This window comes from Borostomias antarcticus (genome assembly GCF_949987555.1).
Source record: "Borostomias antarcticus genome assembly, chromosome: 30".
Lineage (NCBI taxonomy): Eukaryota > Metazoa > Chordata > Actinopteri > Stomiiformes > Stomiidae > Borostomias > Borostomias antarcticus.
This window is the reverse complement of record NC_140263.1, coordinates 5,132,289-5,150,828: the sequence shown is the minus strand read 5'-3', so window position 1 is coordinate 5,150,828 and position 18,540 is coordinate 5,132,289. Positions and strand designations below refer to the sequence as shown.

The 18,540-nt window shown below is 50.0% G+C and overlaps 1 protein-coding gene across 1 annotated transcript in view; it reads right to left on the bottom strand.

Annotated features, from left to right (window-relative positions):
• Positions 1-18,540, bottom strand: part of LOC311327019 (ras-specific guanine nucleotide-releasing factor RalGPS1-like) — a 137,403-nt gene that overhangs the window by 79,194 nt on the left and 39,669 nt on the right. Inside the window, exons 6-7 of the mRNA XM_084460017.1 lie at positions 11,957-12,046; positions 5,987-6,079 (exon numbers count right to left, since the gene is read on the bottom strand). Of these exons, the coding sequence (XP_084316143.1) occupies positions 5,987-6,079; positions 11,957-12,046 (183 nt within the window). The remainder of the gene's footprint in view (positions 1-5,986; positions 6,080-11,956; positions 12,047-18,540) is intronic.

Genomic DNA, 18,540 nt, shown 5'->3' with positions numbered 1-18,540 from the left:
AATATGAACATGTGGTTGGGAGTGACGGTCGGTGGAAGACGTGCTTGTGGAGGTCTGGGAAGCCCCCGTTGGGGGGGGGGGGGGGGGAGTCATGGTGGGACCAGCAAAGCTCAGCACAGATGGTGGGGGGGGGGAGGTCAAGCTGTGCGGGACTTGTTCCCTGGAGCATTAGGCCAAAGAGGACAGAGATGGACTTGTTCCCTGGAGCATTAGTACAGATAGGACAGAGATGGACTTGTTCCCTGGATCATTAGGCCAGAGGGACAGAGATGGACTTGTTCCCTGGAGCATTAGGCCAGAGGGGACAGAGATGGACTTGTTCCCTGGAGCATTAGGCCAAAGAGGACAGAGATGGACTTGTTCCCTGGAGCATTAGACCAGATAGGACAGAGATGGACTTGTTCCCTGGATCATTAGGACCGAGGGGACAGAGATGGACTTGTTCCCTGGAGCATTAGGACCGAGGGGACAGAGATGGACTTGTTCCCTGGAGCATTAGGACCGAGGGGACAGAGATGGACTTGTTCCCTGGAGCATTAGGACCGAGGGGACAGAGATGGACTTGTTCCCTGGAGCATTAGGACCGAGGGGACAGAGATGGACTTGTTCCCTGGAGCATTAAGCCAGAGATGGACAGAGATCGAGAGAACAGATCCATCTACGGTACTCAACTCTCTTTTTTTTTCTTCTTTTTAAAGATATTTTTTAGGGCTTTTCAGCTTTAATGTTATAGGACAGTGTAGAGAGACAAGAAATGTGGGGGAGAGAGAGGGGAGGACATGCGGCACAGGACCCGAGCCGGGAATCGAACCCGGGTCCGCCGCGCGAAGGACTAGCCTTCATATGGTGCACGCCTTACCCGGTGAGCTACCGGGGCGGCCCTGGTAATCTACTCCATGAACAGATCCATCTACTGTACTCTACTCTGTGAACAGATCCATCTATGCTACGCTACTCTGAGGTAAACCTTGCGTGATCCTGGCAAACACATCTCTAGATGCAACCTTGAGGGCAACCCTAAAATGGCTACCGTTAGGTCACATTCTGCATGTTCATCAAAGTCAACAAGCAACAGCATATTCATCACGTGCAACAATATATTTTGGAATTCTGGGTAAATATTGACTGTGGCTGCGACCCACTGTGTTTTCCCCCTGATGTAACGTGATGAAGTCAGAATTCATGTTAAATCATTGAAACCAGACCTAAACCGTTTTTGCACGTCCGTTTAATGGCCTGGAACAAAATAGCGCACGTCATTTCTCAGCTCACGAACGGTCATTCCTGGCGCGGAGCGAATCGTTCTGACCGTCTCTATAAAAGAACCGGAGGGGGGGTTGGTGGAGACGGAGGAGAACCAGCTGAAAATACCTCACATCATTACCAGTAAACAAGCCACACACACACACACACACACTTACAGGATGGAAACCATTGGCGGCTCTGACCCAGAAAGACAGCCAGGCGCTATTAAACGGTGCGGTACGTTGTAAACCCAGATCTCTTAGAGTGGGCTGAAGGGGGCGCCCCGATAGCTCACCGGGTTAGGCGCGCCCCATATGAAGGCTAGTCCTTCGCGCAGCGGACCCGGGTTCGATTCCCGGCTCGGGTCCTGTGCCGCATGTCCTCCCCTCTCTCTCTCCCACGTTTCCTGTCTCTCTACACTGTCCTGTCTCATTAAAGCTGAAAAGCCCTAAAAAATATCTTGAAAAAAGAAGTGGGCTGAAGAAGTCGAAATCTTCCTTCCCATCAGACCTGATCCTGCCCGGTCTGGAGAACTCTCAGACCAAAACAGAATGAACGCAATGGAACAACTCTGTCTTTTAATGTATGTCTTCGGAGTTCTTTACGTTGTGCATTTTGCTTACAAAGTCTTACGCTCTCTGCTAATCAAGTCCATTATATTCCTGTTATCTCATTCAGTGGAGAGGCACTGCCAAACCCGTTCACCGAGACATTGATGAAGTTCGTTTGTGGTAACGGGTGCAGATCTTCATCAGGTGTTGAAGTGTTGAAGGGGTTTCTGGGCTCATAGGCGCCAAGGTGTCACTCTCCTGAACGGTACCCTTGTCATCACCGTTGCCCAGTAGAAAAAAGCGATGCTTCATGTCCACCAACACCATCCTTCTAGAAGACAACAGCGTGATTTTGACAAAAATGTAGCTTTCTGTCGTTTCTCTCGAGGATGACATCTGGAATTGTGCTCCTCCACAAGAAAAAAAAATGTCTTACTTAACAACACAAAGAGCATTATAGCACATGTTCCAGAGTCATGACTTCAAGGCTGCTTCAGTATGCAGAATCATAAAAGATCATTATGAGACGTGCCATCCCATAATACCATAATACCAGTTTATCCCCGGTGCTGCCACTAGGGATGAGACGGTACAGTATCTAGTTACACGGTACGGTTTACGGTATTTCACGGTATACGGCATGTCACCTCCCCAACCAGCCTGGTCTCACCCGGCAGACTTCAGAATTCAACGTTTGTCCATCGCCCCAAACGTCAGCAGACGACATGGGATAGGCTAGTTTTTGATTGGTTGATTGGCATTTCCTCTCCAGGACTTGACGGAGGACGCGGTCGGTTCCTGGCCGGTACGTGGCCGCTTCCTGGCCGCTCGGGCAGGTGGGGCAGCAGCGGTCGTGTCGAGGGCATGCCACGCCACCGGGCTCTCGCCACTCGAGAGAGAGCTCACCACAGGAGCGAGAGGGGTAATAAGCACTTTCCCCAAACGCCACGACGGTACGGAGACGCCCGCCAGGTTCTTAAAAACCACACCTGGCATAGTCCATTTTGCATGCCGCTTTGTGCAGCGCTCAAATTCCGACTGTCAAACTGCAAATTGTAATAACGACTGTTTTTATAGAAATCGCAATCATCACTGTTGTCCTCAACATCATGGTACCATCTAATGAAATTATTTGACCACAGAGGTTTACACGTCTGCCAAACATCTGTTCTTCTCATTGATTTCTTATGTCCTGAGAGCCTGAGAATGGATGGAGGGATAGATGGATGGATGGAGGGAGGGAGGGAGGGAGGGAGGGAGGGAGGGAGGGAGGGATGGAGGGATGGATGGATGGATGGATGGATGGATGGATGGATGGATGGATGGATGGATGGATGAATGGATGGATGGAGGGATAGATGGATGGATGGATGGATGAATGTATGGATGGATGGATGGATGGATGAATGGATGGAGGGATAGATGGATGGATGGATGGATGAATGGATGGAGGGATAGATGGATGGATGGATGAATGGATGGAGCGATGGATGGATGGACATGGATGGATGGGTGGGTGGATGGATGGATGGAGCGATGGGTGGGTGCGTAGACAGACAGACAGACAGACAGATACTTATGGGGCGGCTGTAGCTCAGTTGGTAGAGCGGGTCGTTCAGTGATCGAAGGGTCAGCGGTTCGAATCCCAGCTCCGACTCTCCACATGTCGAAGTGTCCTTGAGCAAGACACCTAACCCCAAATTGCTCCCAATGAGCAGGTTAGCACCTTGCATGGCCGCTACCGCCATTGGTGTGTGAGTGTGTGTGTGAATGGGTGAACGAGAGGCCATTGTAAAGCGCTTTGAGTGCCGCTAAGGTGGAAAAGCGCTATATAAGTGCAGTCCATTTACCATAAGTGCTGTATGATTGTAGGTATTTATTGTGTTGATACACATCCTAAGCAGCATGGTTTTTTCGCGGTGTAACTCTCAAATGAACAGACCTCTGTGCTTAGTGCCAAAGACCCTGCTGGCTTCCTACACTCAATTTGTTTTTAAAAGGGGAGACATGTCTTGGACTGTCATCAGGAAGTCAGGGAGCGGGGTGAGGCGAGGGCTGTGGAACGCGGCGCTCTGGCCTCGATACCTCCATGACCGTGGTTACGCGTGTTCATTCGCCCCGATGTCCTACGTGTCGGTGTGCCTTTCCGACGAGAAGCCCTTGACGCAGACCAGGACGTAACTCGGGACGCCAAGGATTACGTACCGGCCTCGACAAAATGGCGGCAGGCCCACATATTCGTTCTTTTCGCCGTTTGTTCGAGCGCATCGGACCGTTGGGAGCGTGGGTGAGAGCAGCCGGGTGCAGCGGGAGACCAGAGTGACACGTGTCGTCGGTATCCCGCCACGGTCGTTCGGTCTGGCGAATTCCCCCCTCCGCCGACGGAATCCTTCACGTCTCGAGACACACAAGCTTCTGAACCAGCGGTGTTCTTCTGCCAGACGAAAATAAAAGCTTTGGAAGATACGGCGGGCTTGAGTTCGAGCACTTTTAATTTCCACTCCCGAGTCCATGGGTAATCGTGGGGGCTGTCTCTCGCGTGTGTGTGTGCCCGTGTGTGTGTGCGTGTGCGTGTTAGGAGCATCCTGGGATAACACATGAAAACCTCTTTAGCGAGCGAGCGAGTATGAAGCTACCGTTGGGCTCCAGACCTCTTCCTCCACAAAAACAACAAGACGACACAAACTGTCCGTGGCGAACGAGCCAATACCTCACTGTCACTGCTTTTCAGTGGCCTCACAATACAACACATGCGTTTTTTATATCGTATAAGCGTACAGTACGGACGTATATATGAGATACATGTGTTCCTCAGTGTGCGATATATTTGTAATCGACTTCTATTGTACATGTTGACGATGCAACAGTTAAATATGGACTTTTACGGTACCCTCTGCTTTCATAATTTGCCAACGACGCTGGAAACAGCCAATACACATTCTAGCCAGCGGCCTCCAAAAGCAACAAAGATCGGGCATGGAGCGACGGTATTCCAGAACCTTCCCTTCTCCAGGGTCTCCCGGAGAGGAGAGACCGGGCTTGGGGGGGGGGGAGAGACCACCACAAAGAGATGGGGGGGGGGGGGGAAGCCTCCATGGACAGGAATGTACGCTCACAGTGAAACAGAGCTATTATGGTCGGAGTATTTCTAACGTTGATGCTTCACATGCGACGGCGAGAGGAACGGAGAGGGATTTCAGAGCGTTTCCTTATTTTGCTTTCCACAAAGACTAATGGGCTCAGTAAAAATGTCCAGCTGCAACCAGACCCTCCGTCGGCTTTTAAAGAGATTACTAATTTAGTCGCGTTGATATGGAAGTCGGGATAGGATATCTTTAAAGCATTTTGGTCACCACAGTTATTATGGGATAGTGCGGTATGAGTGCGTTAGTGGTTACCAAGGTTCCTCTGATAGCCATGCGAACACCACAAGCATTTATACAAGAAGGAAATAAAGGCAACTCAGGATAGACTGTTATCAGCCAGCTGTCCGCTCCAACACTTCAAAGACCCATGAATAATGGGGTTGTTTTCACATGGGTCTACAGCAGGGCAGGTCAAGTCAAGTTCTAAGAGGTCCAGTTTGACAAAATGGCCGCAAGCCAGGGTCCGGTGGTGATGCGTGCGTTTTTTATGCCCTCAACACAGATTTGTTTTCTTGCATATTCCTATCAAATTATTGTATAGCAGCAAATTACTTTAAAATCAAATGAAGTAGGCTACATTTCAACAATATTTTAACCTGTTTTATTTAGGAGGGATTTCACATTTAGGAGGGATCATAAATAAAAAGTAGGCTACTATAAACTTGAGTAAAATGAGGTCTACATTTAAAAACAAGATAGCCTTTGAAATATATGAGAAAAACAGGTTTAGAGCTACCCGCGGTGAGAATGAATAATATACAAGTCGGACCATTTTTTGCTTCTCTCTGGAATATGTAGAGGTGGGTCGTATGCCCACCTCCCTTGTTCTCTGTAAAGCGCATTGTGTTGCCTCTGGGTATGAAATGCGCTATACAAATAAAGCTTTGATTGATTGATTGATTGATTGATGATGTCATGAGATAACGAGAGCACTTACAGTGGGCTGACACATTCATATCAAATCTGTTGGCCGTCTGTTCTGGGTTCAGAGGAACAGTGTGGCCCACAGACCTGTACGTTCTATCAGAAGTTAAAGTGTCTCACCGCCCAGGTCTTGCTCAGTCTGAAGATGGGAGCACTTTGCAACGCCGACACCACCGACACCAGAGAATGGAGGTTGTTCAGCTCCAGCAGTTTCTGAAAAAAGACGTGAAGAAGAACACGGTTAGAAGAAACAAGCCAAGCGTTTTCCGATCGAAGGCGTTAAAAGGTGAGTTAAGGTGTTAGGATGTGAGTTAACCACGTAACGGATCCTGCTTTAGCTTTACTATTAGTTTTCACAGTACAAGGTAGACTAATCCCAGCTTTACACCAACACACTTTTCAAATGATTTCACTGTCGAAGACAAATTTCCGATCTCGATCGTTTGGTGTCACTCTGAGCTGCCTTTTTATCGTCTTCACGTTCCGATAAAATCAAACACGTCTGATAACATCATTCATATTCGTCTTGGCTCATGCGAATGGCGTAGTTCAATGACGTGAACATCGTCAACAACCAGGTGCGCTCATCTCTCCAGCGCTAAACAGCAAGCCTGGCAGAGATGTTTAAACCCGGATGGAGGGGAGAAGGGAAAAAGCAGACAAATTGCAGCAAACCTCGAAATGTAGTCTTGCAAATAACGAGACTGCAAGATCCCAGTCTTTGCAAAATCGTATCGCCTAGTCTATGACTACACACTAGTTGTGAGAGGGTGTTCTTAAGCTTTAGTCTTTGAAAAGGCTTTTCAAAGTGAGAGTTATGACTACAATTCATTCAAAAGTGCTTCATATTTCCATTATAATTTTCTGGATACAGTAGGCGTTAGTACAAGTCATCTTTTTCATCTTTTAAAGACTTCACAGCAATGTACTGCACCTCTAATATAAAATGTAATTGTTCTGCCAGATCTTGAATTGTACTGCTGTGCTGTTGAGAAGTACAATCTAAAGAAGTTTTTTTTTTTTTCCTTAAGAGAAAGAGAGGTCGCAGAGAAAATCATAATGGCATAACCAGAGGAATCAGTTCTTGGCTTAGTATGTGCGTGTGTGTGTGTGTGTGCGTGCGCGCGTCTTTAAACGGGGTGAGTAGCAAAATCACAGTGAAAGAAAGAAAGAAAAAGTGTGTTATATTTGTCATACAGCATTACACTCTAACACACGCGTACAGTGGGAGGGGACACTTAAAACACACACACACGCGCGCGCACACACACACACACGCACAAAGACACACGCACAAAGACACATGCACACACACGCGCACGCACACACACACAGACACACACACAAAGACACACGCACACAGACACGCACACAGACACGCACGCACACACACACACACACACACGCACACACATGCATAAGTAGTTAGGGGAGCTAAAGTGTGTGTGTGATGGGTTGTGATTGATGTGCAGGATTGGGGTCGATCTATTCTGAGAACCCAGAAGGACTTCTGGGAACTAGTGGTGGGAGGGGCTAACCGGTAATCCGGTTAACCGGATTGGAGAGCCTTCAAATGCCTTACCGGTTACTAAAAATCACTAACCTGTATTCGTTTTTTTTTTTTTTTTTTGCGATTTAAATGTATAATTACAAAAATATACCGCTAACCAGCCTCTATAATTATTAAATTAATCTGTCGAGTCCGTTTCTATGGACGTAATGCAAGTGACGACGTGATCGCGTTCAGACGTTCTTCTTCCTTCGTTATAATAATGCTGTTTTAACAGGAAAAAATATGGCTGTTATGCCGGAAAGGAAAATATGCAATTTCTCCTCCCTCCTACTGAGAACACGTTATGATATTCGTGAACGGATTTTCAATTTGGCCTCTAATTGGTCACTGATCGCCTGATTTCCACTTTTCAAGTATTGCTAACGAGTCCTGCTCTCTAGCGAGCTGTCGGTAGCACAAGATGTGATCTACTTGGACTTTCATCCACATTTAACTCTCACAGAGGTTTTTATTACAGAAACGGCGAAGTGTATTACCCCAATTTGTTTTTCATTTAGTCACGACTATACGCTCCAGATGAAATAATGATCAAATACAGATGGATTTGAAAGGCGGGCTAATGCTGGCTCCGCCCCTCTTGACTCCAGACTATCTCAACTTCTGGATCTCCCTTGATATTCAGAGAAATCCAAATAACTGAAATCATGACACACTTCCCCCAAAATATTTGAAGTATATTCATGGAGATAAATGTGTTGTAACATAGTGGACCAAACTTTGATGAGCATGTCATTCTGCGTCCTCCAACGCCACCAGGAGACTGATCTCTCCTCGTTCTGTTCGCCTACGAGTGACATAATGAAGAGAGAAACCTCTCCTCTCCTCCTCGTGTCACATCAGTCTCAAATGGCTGTCAGAGTCTAAAAGGCGTCCCCGGTTTGAACGAGTGTCAGAGTCTAAAAGGCGTCCCCGGTTTGAATGGACGATGTCCCTTCCGTTGGCCCGGGGGGCCGTGATGTCATAGTTCCACTGGGCTCTCCGCTTTCCACCCCACGCTATGAACTCTGGGAGGACCTCTCTCTCCGCTGCGGCCGCCTGATTGGACGAGAGCCAGGAGGAGAGAGTGTTGTTGTCGGCGGTGGGCCTGCGTTCCCCATTACTCTCCACACGTGGCCATGAAGCAGCGTCTCCCCGGTTCCCTGGTTAACGAGGCGCGCGGAGCACGCCGGCTCCTACGACCGCCCATCATCCTGCTTTGGACAATACTGTCCTCGGTATCGTGTGCGTTAAAACACTAAGAGATTTTATATGAACTCAGCACAACCCTAGAGATTATATTCCATCTCATCACAACCCCAGTTTTACCCACTACACGATCCCAGTGGTAATGGTTATGACAAATGACATCAGGAACAAAAGTGTGGACACCCATAGCCTTGAGCATCTGTTATTTGGTGAGTTATGCATTTGTTTTGCCATAGAAGACTGAACTTTGAATCGCTATGAGTTACAGGGCTGCATATAAAGTTTAATATGGAGCTCTCTACCACAGCACTCCTCCAAGACCTGGTCTAGTATCTACAGAACCACATCATCCCTCCAAGACCTGGGCTAGTATCTACAGAACCACAGCATCCCTCCAAGACCTGGTCTAGTATCTACAGAACCACAACATCCCTCCAAGACCTGGTCTAGTATCTACAGAACCACAACATCCCTCCAAGACCTGGTCTAGTATCTACAGAACCACAACATCCCTCCAAGACCTGGTCTAGTATCTACAGAGCCACAACATCCCTCCAAGACCTGGTCTAGTATCTACAGAACCACAGCATCCCTCCAAGACCTGGTCTAGTATCTACAGAACCACAACATCCCTCCAAGACCTGGTCTAGTATCTACAGAACCACAGCATCCCTCCAAGACCTGGTCTAGTATCTACAGAACCACAGCATCCCTCCAAGACCTGGTCTAGTATCTACAGAACCACAGCATCCCTCCAAGACCTGGTCTAGTATCTACAGAACCACAACATCCCTCCAAGACCTGGTCTAGTATCTACAGAACCACATCATCCCTCCAAGACCTGGTCTAGTATCTACAGAACCACAACATCCCTCCAAGACCTGGTCTAGTATCTACAGAACCACAACATCCCTCCAAGACCTGGTCTAGTATCTACAGAACCACATCATCCCTCCAAGACCTGGTCTAGTATCTACAGAACCACAGCACTCCTCCAAGACCTGGTCTAGTATCTACAGAACCACATCATCCCTCCAAGACCTGGTCTAGTATCTACAGAACCACAGCACTCCTCCAAGACCTGGTCTAGTATCTACAGAACCACAACATCCCTCCAAGACCTGGTCTAGTATCTACAGAACCACAGCATCCCTCCAAGACCTGGTCTAGTATCTACAGAACCACATCATCCCTCCAGGACCTGGTCTAGTATCTACAGAACCACATCATCCCTCCAAGACCTGGTCTAGTATCTACAGAACCACATCATCCCTCCAAGACCTGGTCTAGTATCTACAGAACCACATCATCCCTCCAAGACGTGGCCTAGCTTCTTTTTGGAAGATTACACTTCAAGACAAACATCCCAGTCGGCGTTGAAAAGCTCTAAAACATCGGAGGAGCTCGCCCAGCTTCCTGTCACATGACCTCCGCCCTCACCGCATGTTTCTCCTCAGTAAATCTCATCTCATTGGCCGGAGGAATAACAACACACAGCCTCCGTGCAAGCGAGAGGAAAACACTAATGAATCAACTGGAAAGCGTTGGAGCGATGAGCATCTCCAGCGGAGAGAGGCGAGAGGAGAAGATAGATCAGCTGACCAATGTCCGCTCCCATCAACAAGCTTGGTGTGGAAGCAGCTACAGACGACGGCTCTTCTCTGCTCAGTGGATCTGGAGCGATGATTACTCCGTTATCAATTCATAATCATACCGATGACCCCGAGTTCCATTTTTGGGGACGATAGCATCCAGAACGCCAACGCCAGCTGCATCATCGCTTACTTTCACACCGTCTGCGATCGGCGAGCTGGACGGGCGATCGCTACGCACTTCGGCCAAATGCACGAGACTGACCGCTGAAAGGTAACGTCGTTCAGACCTAAACAAGACCTCGACAACGTGGATGAGGCAGAGAGACCGTTTTAACCCGCAAAAATGGATAATGGAGAGCAGACGGCCCCCAGATAATCCCTGGACGATGAATCCATCAGCGCGCTCCTCATTTAGATGCATGTGTGCCAGCTGTTCTGTCCTGTCATGCAACACTGTCCTGACTAACAACTTCCAACGTCTTACACTGCAAAACGAGGGGAATAAAACTGTCGGGCTGTAGATAATTATTCCATCATCTCTAAATTCGATTAATAGATCCTGTTTGGGGGACTTAACTCAATGTGAACACCAAGGTCTGAGCACAATGCGTGGTGACAACCATTACTTCATAGCATTGCTGCTCAGCTGCTGTAAACGAGCTCACACCGTGTCCTAACTACACGCGACGCGAGCGAGCGTCAGCGACAAAAAGCGTTCCATTGCTTTGTTTTCTGTTGTTATGTCCTAACTGGACGCGAGTGAAGCGGCGCAACGTTTTAACTGCCCTTCTGACGCTCGCCCTGTTCCTATTTTCCTCCTGTCGCTCGCGTTGACAGGCGTTCGTTCTTTAACTGTCTTCAGTTGGGAATATAGACAAATGACGTAACAAAACAGGAAATTCAACGGTTTCAGTTAGGACAGCAAGCATGCGATGTCGCGTTCTGTTGCTCGCGTCGCAAGCAGTTAGGACACGGTGTGTGAGTGCAGTGGCTCCTTAGGCAACATGACGCTCCTGGCCCCTATGTGACCATTAAAGATACTATTCAACGTACGATCTCTGACCCCTATGTGGACATTAAAGATACAATTGAACGTACGATCTCTGGCCCCTATGTGACCATTAAAGAGACTATTCAACGTACGATCTCTGGCCCCTATGTGACCATTAAAGATATTATTCAACGTACGATCTCTCAACGTACGATCTCTGGCCCCTATGTGACCATTAAAGATACTATTCAACGTACGATCTCTGACCCCTATGTGGACATTAAAGATACTATTCAACGTACGATCTCGGCCACGAAACTCCAGATTCCACAACACAAGGTAAAAGGAACACTAGGCAGAGAAATGATGTTTCCCCTAATAAAACCAGGAGCGAAGGAACTGGCCGATTATCCTGCATGGGAGAGTAAGAGGATATAATTGTTGTTCCATGCCGTACTGTGGATACACTATCTTTATATCTCTGGGATTATTCAGCCCATTCGTTTAACATATGGACTTTCTAAAGCTGCTGGCATTATTTCTGAGGGGAATTTTTGTGTGTACACATTCAACGACAATGTATGTGGGTGTGTGCATGTATATATATATGTGTGTGTGTGTGTGTTTGTGTGTCTTTTCCAGTCGGTTTGCAGCATTAGCGCGATATTCAGAGCATAACGCATGTGTGCCGTGGTAATGGCATGTTTGACCGCGCTCGTCTTCGCGCTGCGAGAGAATCAACTCACCTTTGCTATTTTGACGAAGTGGCCCAGTATCTCTGCTCTGATCTTCAGCGTGTGGGCTGTCAGAATCTCCCTCACCAGCCAGAAGCTCACCTGCAAGACAAAATAATCAACAAGAGTTGATTTATGGTTGTGATTTATCAGGCATTAGTGGACCATATCTAGATAATATCCACAAATCTCCTATAAATTGCACACTTAAAAGGTACATTTGACCAATTACTGCCCTCCACCTGATGAACTAGGTCAGCCGAGCGCCTGCCCAAACCATCAGAGCCAACAGCTCCCCGAGACCAAAGGACTGAATACGCCAGCGCCTCTGTGTGAGGCTCATGGGCAACATTGAGAATCACTCACTTATCGCTGCGACGTGTTGGTTGGTGAGAAGCAGACGCTCATTCTAGCGCCAAACCTTGAGATAAGCAGAAGCAGCTGTAGCGTACGAGGCTTGAGCGAGTCATGAGCGAGGCATGTCCGAGGCATGAACGAGGCATGAGCGAGGCATGAGCGAGGCATGAGCGAGGCATGAGCGAGGCATGTCCGAGGCATGAGCGAGGCATGTCTGAGGCATGAGCGAGGCATGAGCGAGGCATGACCGAGGCATGAGCGAGGCATGTCCGAGGCATGTCCGAAGCATGAGCGAGGCATGTCCGAGGCATGTCAGAATAGGCAACACGGGGGTCAGACATCGTTCCCCGAAACTCCTACGAGGCGTTTCCATTGGGAAGTCATTTCATCATGACCAAGTTAACCACCAGCATAAGGAGCACTCAAGTTTGAATTGAACCAAACCAAGACAGGGAGGCGACCCTGACACGTCAACCACAAGAACACCGGAAGGTTCTATGGAAAACATCCTGAATTACGCAGGACATGGAAACCCATCGAACGCCATTTAGCTTTCCCTGATTGTAAATGTCCTGCAAATGTGGCGTTTCCTTCACATACAGTCTTAGCTTGGCAAAGCCTTCGCCAAAACCCCAGAAAGAGTTTCATACAGTAAGGGGCCTCTATTGCATTATTGTCTGCTGGCAATGGAAGGCTTCCATGAAACCACACCAGATTATTCCACACAAGAGAACACGAGAGAACACGTATTGTACAATGAACGTTCTAGACAAAACGTGCCCTTTTCACCCCAGACAACAGTTTCATTCAATTTGAAAGCTGATTCGTTTACCGCGTGTAGGCAGAAGTCTGCTCTTTAGATTCCCCCCAAACATATCGCCCTCGCCTGCGCTGCGGCTCAACTCGCTACCCACCTGGGACAGCGGTCACTGCCAGCGTCTGACTGGGCACTTCCTTCGGAGAGCCAATTAGGTTGAGGTTTTTTGACAGGAGGATATGCTGCTGTAATCCTCTGATCGTGGACTACGTCTACCGCCATAATTCGAGAAGAATTGAGCGACGCCACAGGCCGAAGCCGGAGATCCCGCAGTGAGAACCTTTAACGCCAGCGGCCAGAACATTCACCTGCTGACTCTGGAACGCCTCTGTTTGACAGACATGGGACTTCTATGACAAAAAAAAAAGTGAGCCTTGGCTCCGCAATGTCACCAACCACCATCGTCGTCATCACCATCCTCACCGACATCATCGCATCAACATCATCATCACTGCAACAGGCATCAACAGCTGTTCAATAATTTAATGGCAACTTCTTGGCACAAAGGAAGTCCTGGGTGGTTTTGTCCTCGTTTTGGGCGTTCTAAACCTGCGTCCAGAGGGGGGTAGGGGGAACTCTGAGAAGAGTTGATGGGAAGCATCGTACAGTTATACAGCGAACGAGCTGGAGCTGTATACCTTTTCATTCTGGCCGGATCAGACGATCGCTTACCATAGGTTGCAGTGAAAGCGTGGGCCGCGATACTAATCACAATAAACAATACTGGCTCGGGAACAGGGGGCTGGAGAAGCCGAGCGGTCTCCTCCACATCTGGGACTGTTTATGGGGCCTGCTCAAGCACATCACCGTGTCTGGGAGGGAAACGGGCCTAAAACTGGATTTAACCTTTTGTCCGTCTCAAAACACGGATAACTCAATCGTTTTGTCTGACACACGACTCGTAGCCCGCTCTATCAAACACTCTATCGTGTGTGGGGATACATACTACTACTGTGTTACTATGGATGAAATCGTGGAATCGTTCCCTTTGTGTCCGAACACTTTTTTCAAGATAAAACTACTAAAAGAACGAGCCAAGAAATCAACCGCTCTTTCCTTCAAACCTCAACCCTAACATCCGCGACACTAGTTTACCTCAGAGCATTGTTCAAATAAACGTCTGCAGCCGGACCGTCGGAAATATGTTAGCGTTTCCAGGTAAGGTGGTTGGACGCACGTACGGTAACGTCAGCAAACGCGGGGTTAGAGCTCGGTCCTCCGACTCGCCAACGCACGACCGCCGCGCAAACGCCGTCTCACACCAGACTGACCTCACATGGTGCAGTGTCTCTTCACCAGAAGGCTAGTCTGTGTGTGTGCGTGTGTGTGTGTGTGTGTGTGTGAGGAGTGCAGATGGTAATGGACTGCACTTGTATATAGTGCTTTTATCCAAAGCGCTTTACAATGGCCTCTCATTGACACATTCACACACCAATGACAGCCAGCTGCCATGCCAAGGTGCTAGCCTGCTCAGTGGGGGCGATTTGGGGTTCTGTGTCTTTGCCCAAGGACACTTCCACATGTGAACAGGAGGAGCTGGGATTTGAACCGCCGACCCTGCGATTGCTGACCCTACGACCTGCTGATCACTGACCCTATGACCTGCCAATCACTGACTGAGGGGGGAGAGGAGGGGGGACAGAGGAGGGGGGAGAGGAGGGAGGAGAGGAGGGGGGAGAGGAGGGGGGACAGAGGAGGGGGGACAGAGGAGGGGGGGCAGGAGGGGGGACAGAGGAGGGGGGACAGAGGAGGGGGGGCAGGAGGGGGGACAGAGGAGGGGGGGCAGGAGGGGGGACAGAGGAGGGGGGGCAGGAGGGGGGACAGAGGAGGGGGGGCAGGAGGGGGGAGAGGAGGGGGGACAGGAGGGGGGACAGGAGGGGACAGAGGAGGGGGGACAGGAGGGGGGACAGGAGGGGGGACAGGAGGGGACAGAGGAGGGGGGAGAGGACGGGGGAGGGGAGGAGGGGGGAGAGGAGGGGGGAGAGGAGGGAGGGGGGAGAGGACGGGGGGGGGGAGGAGGGGGGACAGAGTCGGGGAAACCGGTGTAACTTGGAGAGTATCCTCTTACGGCGTCATATTTTCCATGAGATGCTTGTGGTCGGCCGCTGTGTCTTGAAGCCCCTTCACCTCTTTGGGAACCCCCTGAAGTGCTAAAGCAGAGATTGGTGTGTGTGTGTGTTTGTGTGTGTGTGCGTGCGTGTGTTTTGGAAGGTGGGGGGGGCTGATCACGTGATGGATGCATGGAAGGGATGATTCAACAGGGCGACCGTTGCCCTCTGAACACGTGTCGAAAGTGTTCAGCTCCAGGCTCTCGCAGCTGGAGCCAAGAGACGTTGTAGGCCCCAACACCAGCCCCAACACTTTGAGCTCCTTTTTAACAGTGTCATCAATCACTCCCATCACATAAAGCTCCAGGAATTTAGTAGGAGAACATTGGGTTCCTAACAAGGTTGATGTCACTCCTTGGAGCATCTTCAAGCGTCACTTTGACGGTTCTCACTGTATTTCTATGGAAACGGCTTCATCCAGCTACAAGAGCTTTTTCCCCCCCAACTAAAATGTTCCGAGGGACTAAGGAATGGGGATCCGAATGCCAACTGAAATATAAAAAATATTTTTAAGAGCAGTGTGTGACCAATCAGGGAAACATGTAAACATACTGTATCACTGTCCCTCCCTACTGATGTGCTAAACCGTATTCCCCAGCTGGAGGAGTATAGTCAGCTTGTCAAAAGCAATAACACACATTTATAAGATTTTGTTTTGTTGTAAAATAGTAGAACCGCATGTTCTCCCTGATGGGGAAAGCGTTTTCCCTGGGGCCAGTTGAGGGCTGTTGTAATGTAAACCTGACGTTTCCAAAGTCATAATCAAACACATTTGTTGTGTGCAATCCTATAGGGAACGCAAAGCATCGTCCCCGCACGGCAATCAGCTACCAGAAGTGAACGTGGAGAGAGAGCTCGGGTTCCACAGACGCCTTAAAAAAAGTCCCGACATCTTTAATGTTTTAGGATGTTGCATGACTGGCTTAAAAACCGTTGGTCCTTGAAGCTTCACTGACATGACAGGTCTTCGTTCGGTAGTCATGAAACCTTTAGTGCGTTAGTGTTTCTGAGAATCCACCGGAGGATCTGGGATGACTTCAGTGTCTGGGAGGCGTACCTCCGTTCCCAGGGTCTGGACATGGGGACAGGAAGTACCACGCAGACAGGTGGTCCCGGGCCCACGTCGGGGGGGACACGCACGCTGGCTCTTCCACATATGAGGCTGTTTTTTCCAGCGTGTCAGAGCCAGCGAGTCGTGTTTGTCTTGATGGGATGGTAAACAAAGCCAGAGAGACCAGCGGACGGTCTGGAGGGGTCTGGTTTCACTGAGGGCCTGCATTTAACGCCCACTCAGCATTCAACAAACGGAGACGCACGTAGATCCATATCAAACTCAACTGCGGCTGAAATATGAACCAATCCTTTATGGACCTTTATAGATCATAAAGTTAACTGCAGAATATCTGCAATCCAAGTATATTCTTTGAAACTGCACTTAAGTGAAACGAGGAGAGAGGAAAACAAAAGTGTTAATATGAGACAATTATGTTTGTTTTCGTGACCAAAGGAATTGGGCTATAAATTGGAAATGAATTAGATTTTACAGGCCAATTACTAAAATTGCATTCCTGTCAATAACGATTTTGGCACTGTTGTGACACGTCATATCATTAAAGGAGTAGTAAAGGGAAAATGCATGTTTAGCCCTGTTTTAAGGTTACTTATGATCATATGCAATGGTTCAGATCAAAACGTTGACAAAACTAGCACTTTTGAGAAAGTCTGATAATTGCTCTACCACCGTTTTGGTCATACAATGGATGTGGGTGGGCACCGTGAAAAATCATTCAAAAACATGTTAAACTCTAGATTTCAAAGACGAGGTGGTGAGACATGACGAGGGGGTGAGACACGACGAGGGGGGGAGACACGACGAGGTGGGGAGACACGACGAGGTGGGGAGACACGACGAGGGGGTGAGACACGACGAGGGGGTGAGACACGAGGTGGGGAGACACGACGAGGTGGTGAGACACGACGAGGTGGGGAGACACGACGAGGTGGTGAGACACGACGAGGTGGTGAGACACGACGAGGTGGTGAGACACGACGAGGTGGGGAGACACGACGAGGTGGGGAGACACGACGAGGTGGGTGAGACACGACGAGGTGGTGAGACACGACGAGGGGGTGAGACACGACGAGGTGGGGAGACACGACGAGGGTGTGAGACACGACGAGGTGGTGAGACACGACAAGGGGGTGAGACACAACGAGGGGGTGAGACACGACGAGGTGGGGAGACACGAAGAGGTGGTGAGACACGACGAGGTGGGGAGACACGACGAGGTGGGGAGACACGACGAGGGGGTGAGACACGACGAGGGGGTGAGACACGACGAGGGGGTGAGACACGACGTGGGGGGAGACACGACGAGGGGGTGAGACACGACGAGGGGGTGAGACACGACGAGGTGGGGAGACACGACGAGGTGGTGAGACACGACGAGGTGGGGAGACACGACGAGGTGGGGAGACACGACGAGGTGGGGAGACACAACGAGGTGGGGAGACACGACGAGGGGGTGAGACACGACGAGGGGGTGAGACACGACGAGGTGGGGAGACACGACGAGGTGGTGAGACACGACGAGGTGGGGAGACACGACGAGGTGGGGAGACACGACGAGGTGGTGAGACACGACGAGGTGGGGAGACACGACGAGGTGGGGAGACACGACGAGGTGGTGAGACACGACGAGGTGGGGAGACACGACGAGGTGGGGAGACACGACGAGGTGGGGAGACACGACGAGGTGGTGAGACACGACGAGGTGGGGAGACACGACGAGGTGGTGAGACACGACGAGGTGGTGAGACACGACGAGGTGGTGAGACACGACGAGGTGGGTGAGACACGACGAGGGGGTGAGACACGACGAGGTGGTGAGACACGAAGAGGTGGTGAGACACGACGAAGTGGGTGAGACACGACGAGGGGGGGAGACACGACGAGGTGGTGAGACACGACGAGGTGGGGAGACACGACGAGGTGGGGAGACACGACGAGGTGGGGAGACACGACGAGGTGGGGAGACACGACGAGGTGGGGAGACCCGACGAAGTGGGTGAGACACGACGAGGTGGTGAGAAACGACGAGGTGGGGAGACACGACGAGGTGGGGAGACACGACGAGGTGGGGAGACACGACGAGGGGGTGAGACACGACGAGGGGGTGAGACGACGAGGGGGTGAGACACGACGAGGGGGTGAGACACGACGAGGGGGTGAGACACGAAGAGGGGGTGAGACACGAAGAGGGGGTGAGACACGACGAGGTGGGGAGAGACGCTCTGAAGCTCGAGACGCTTTT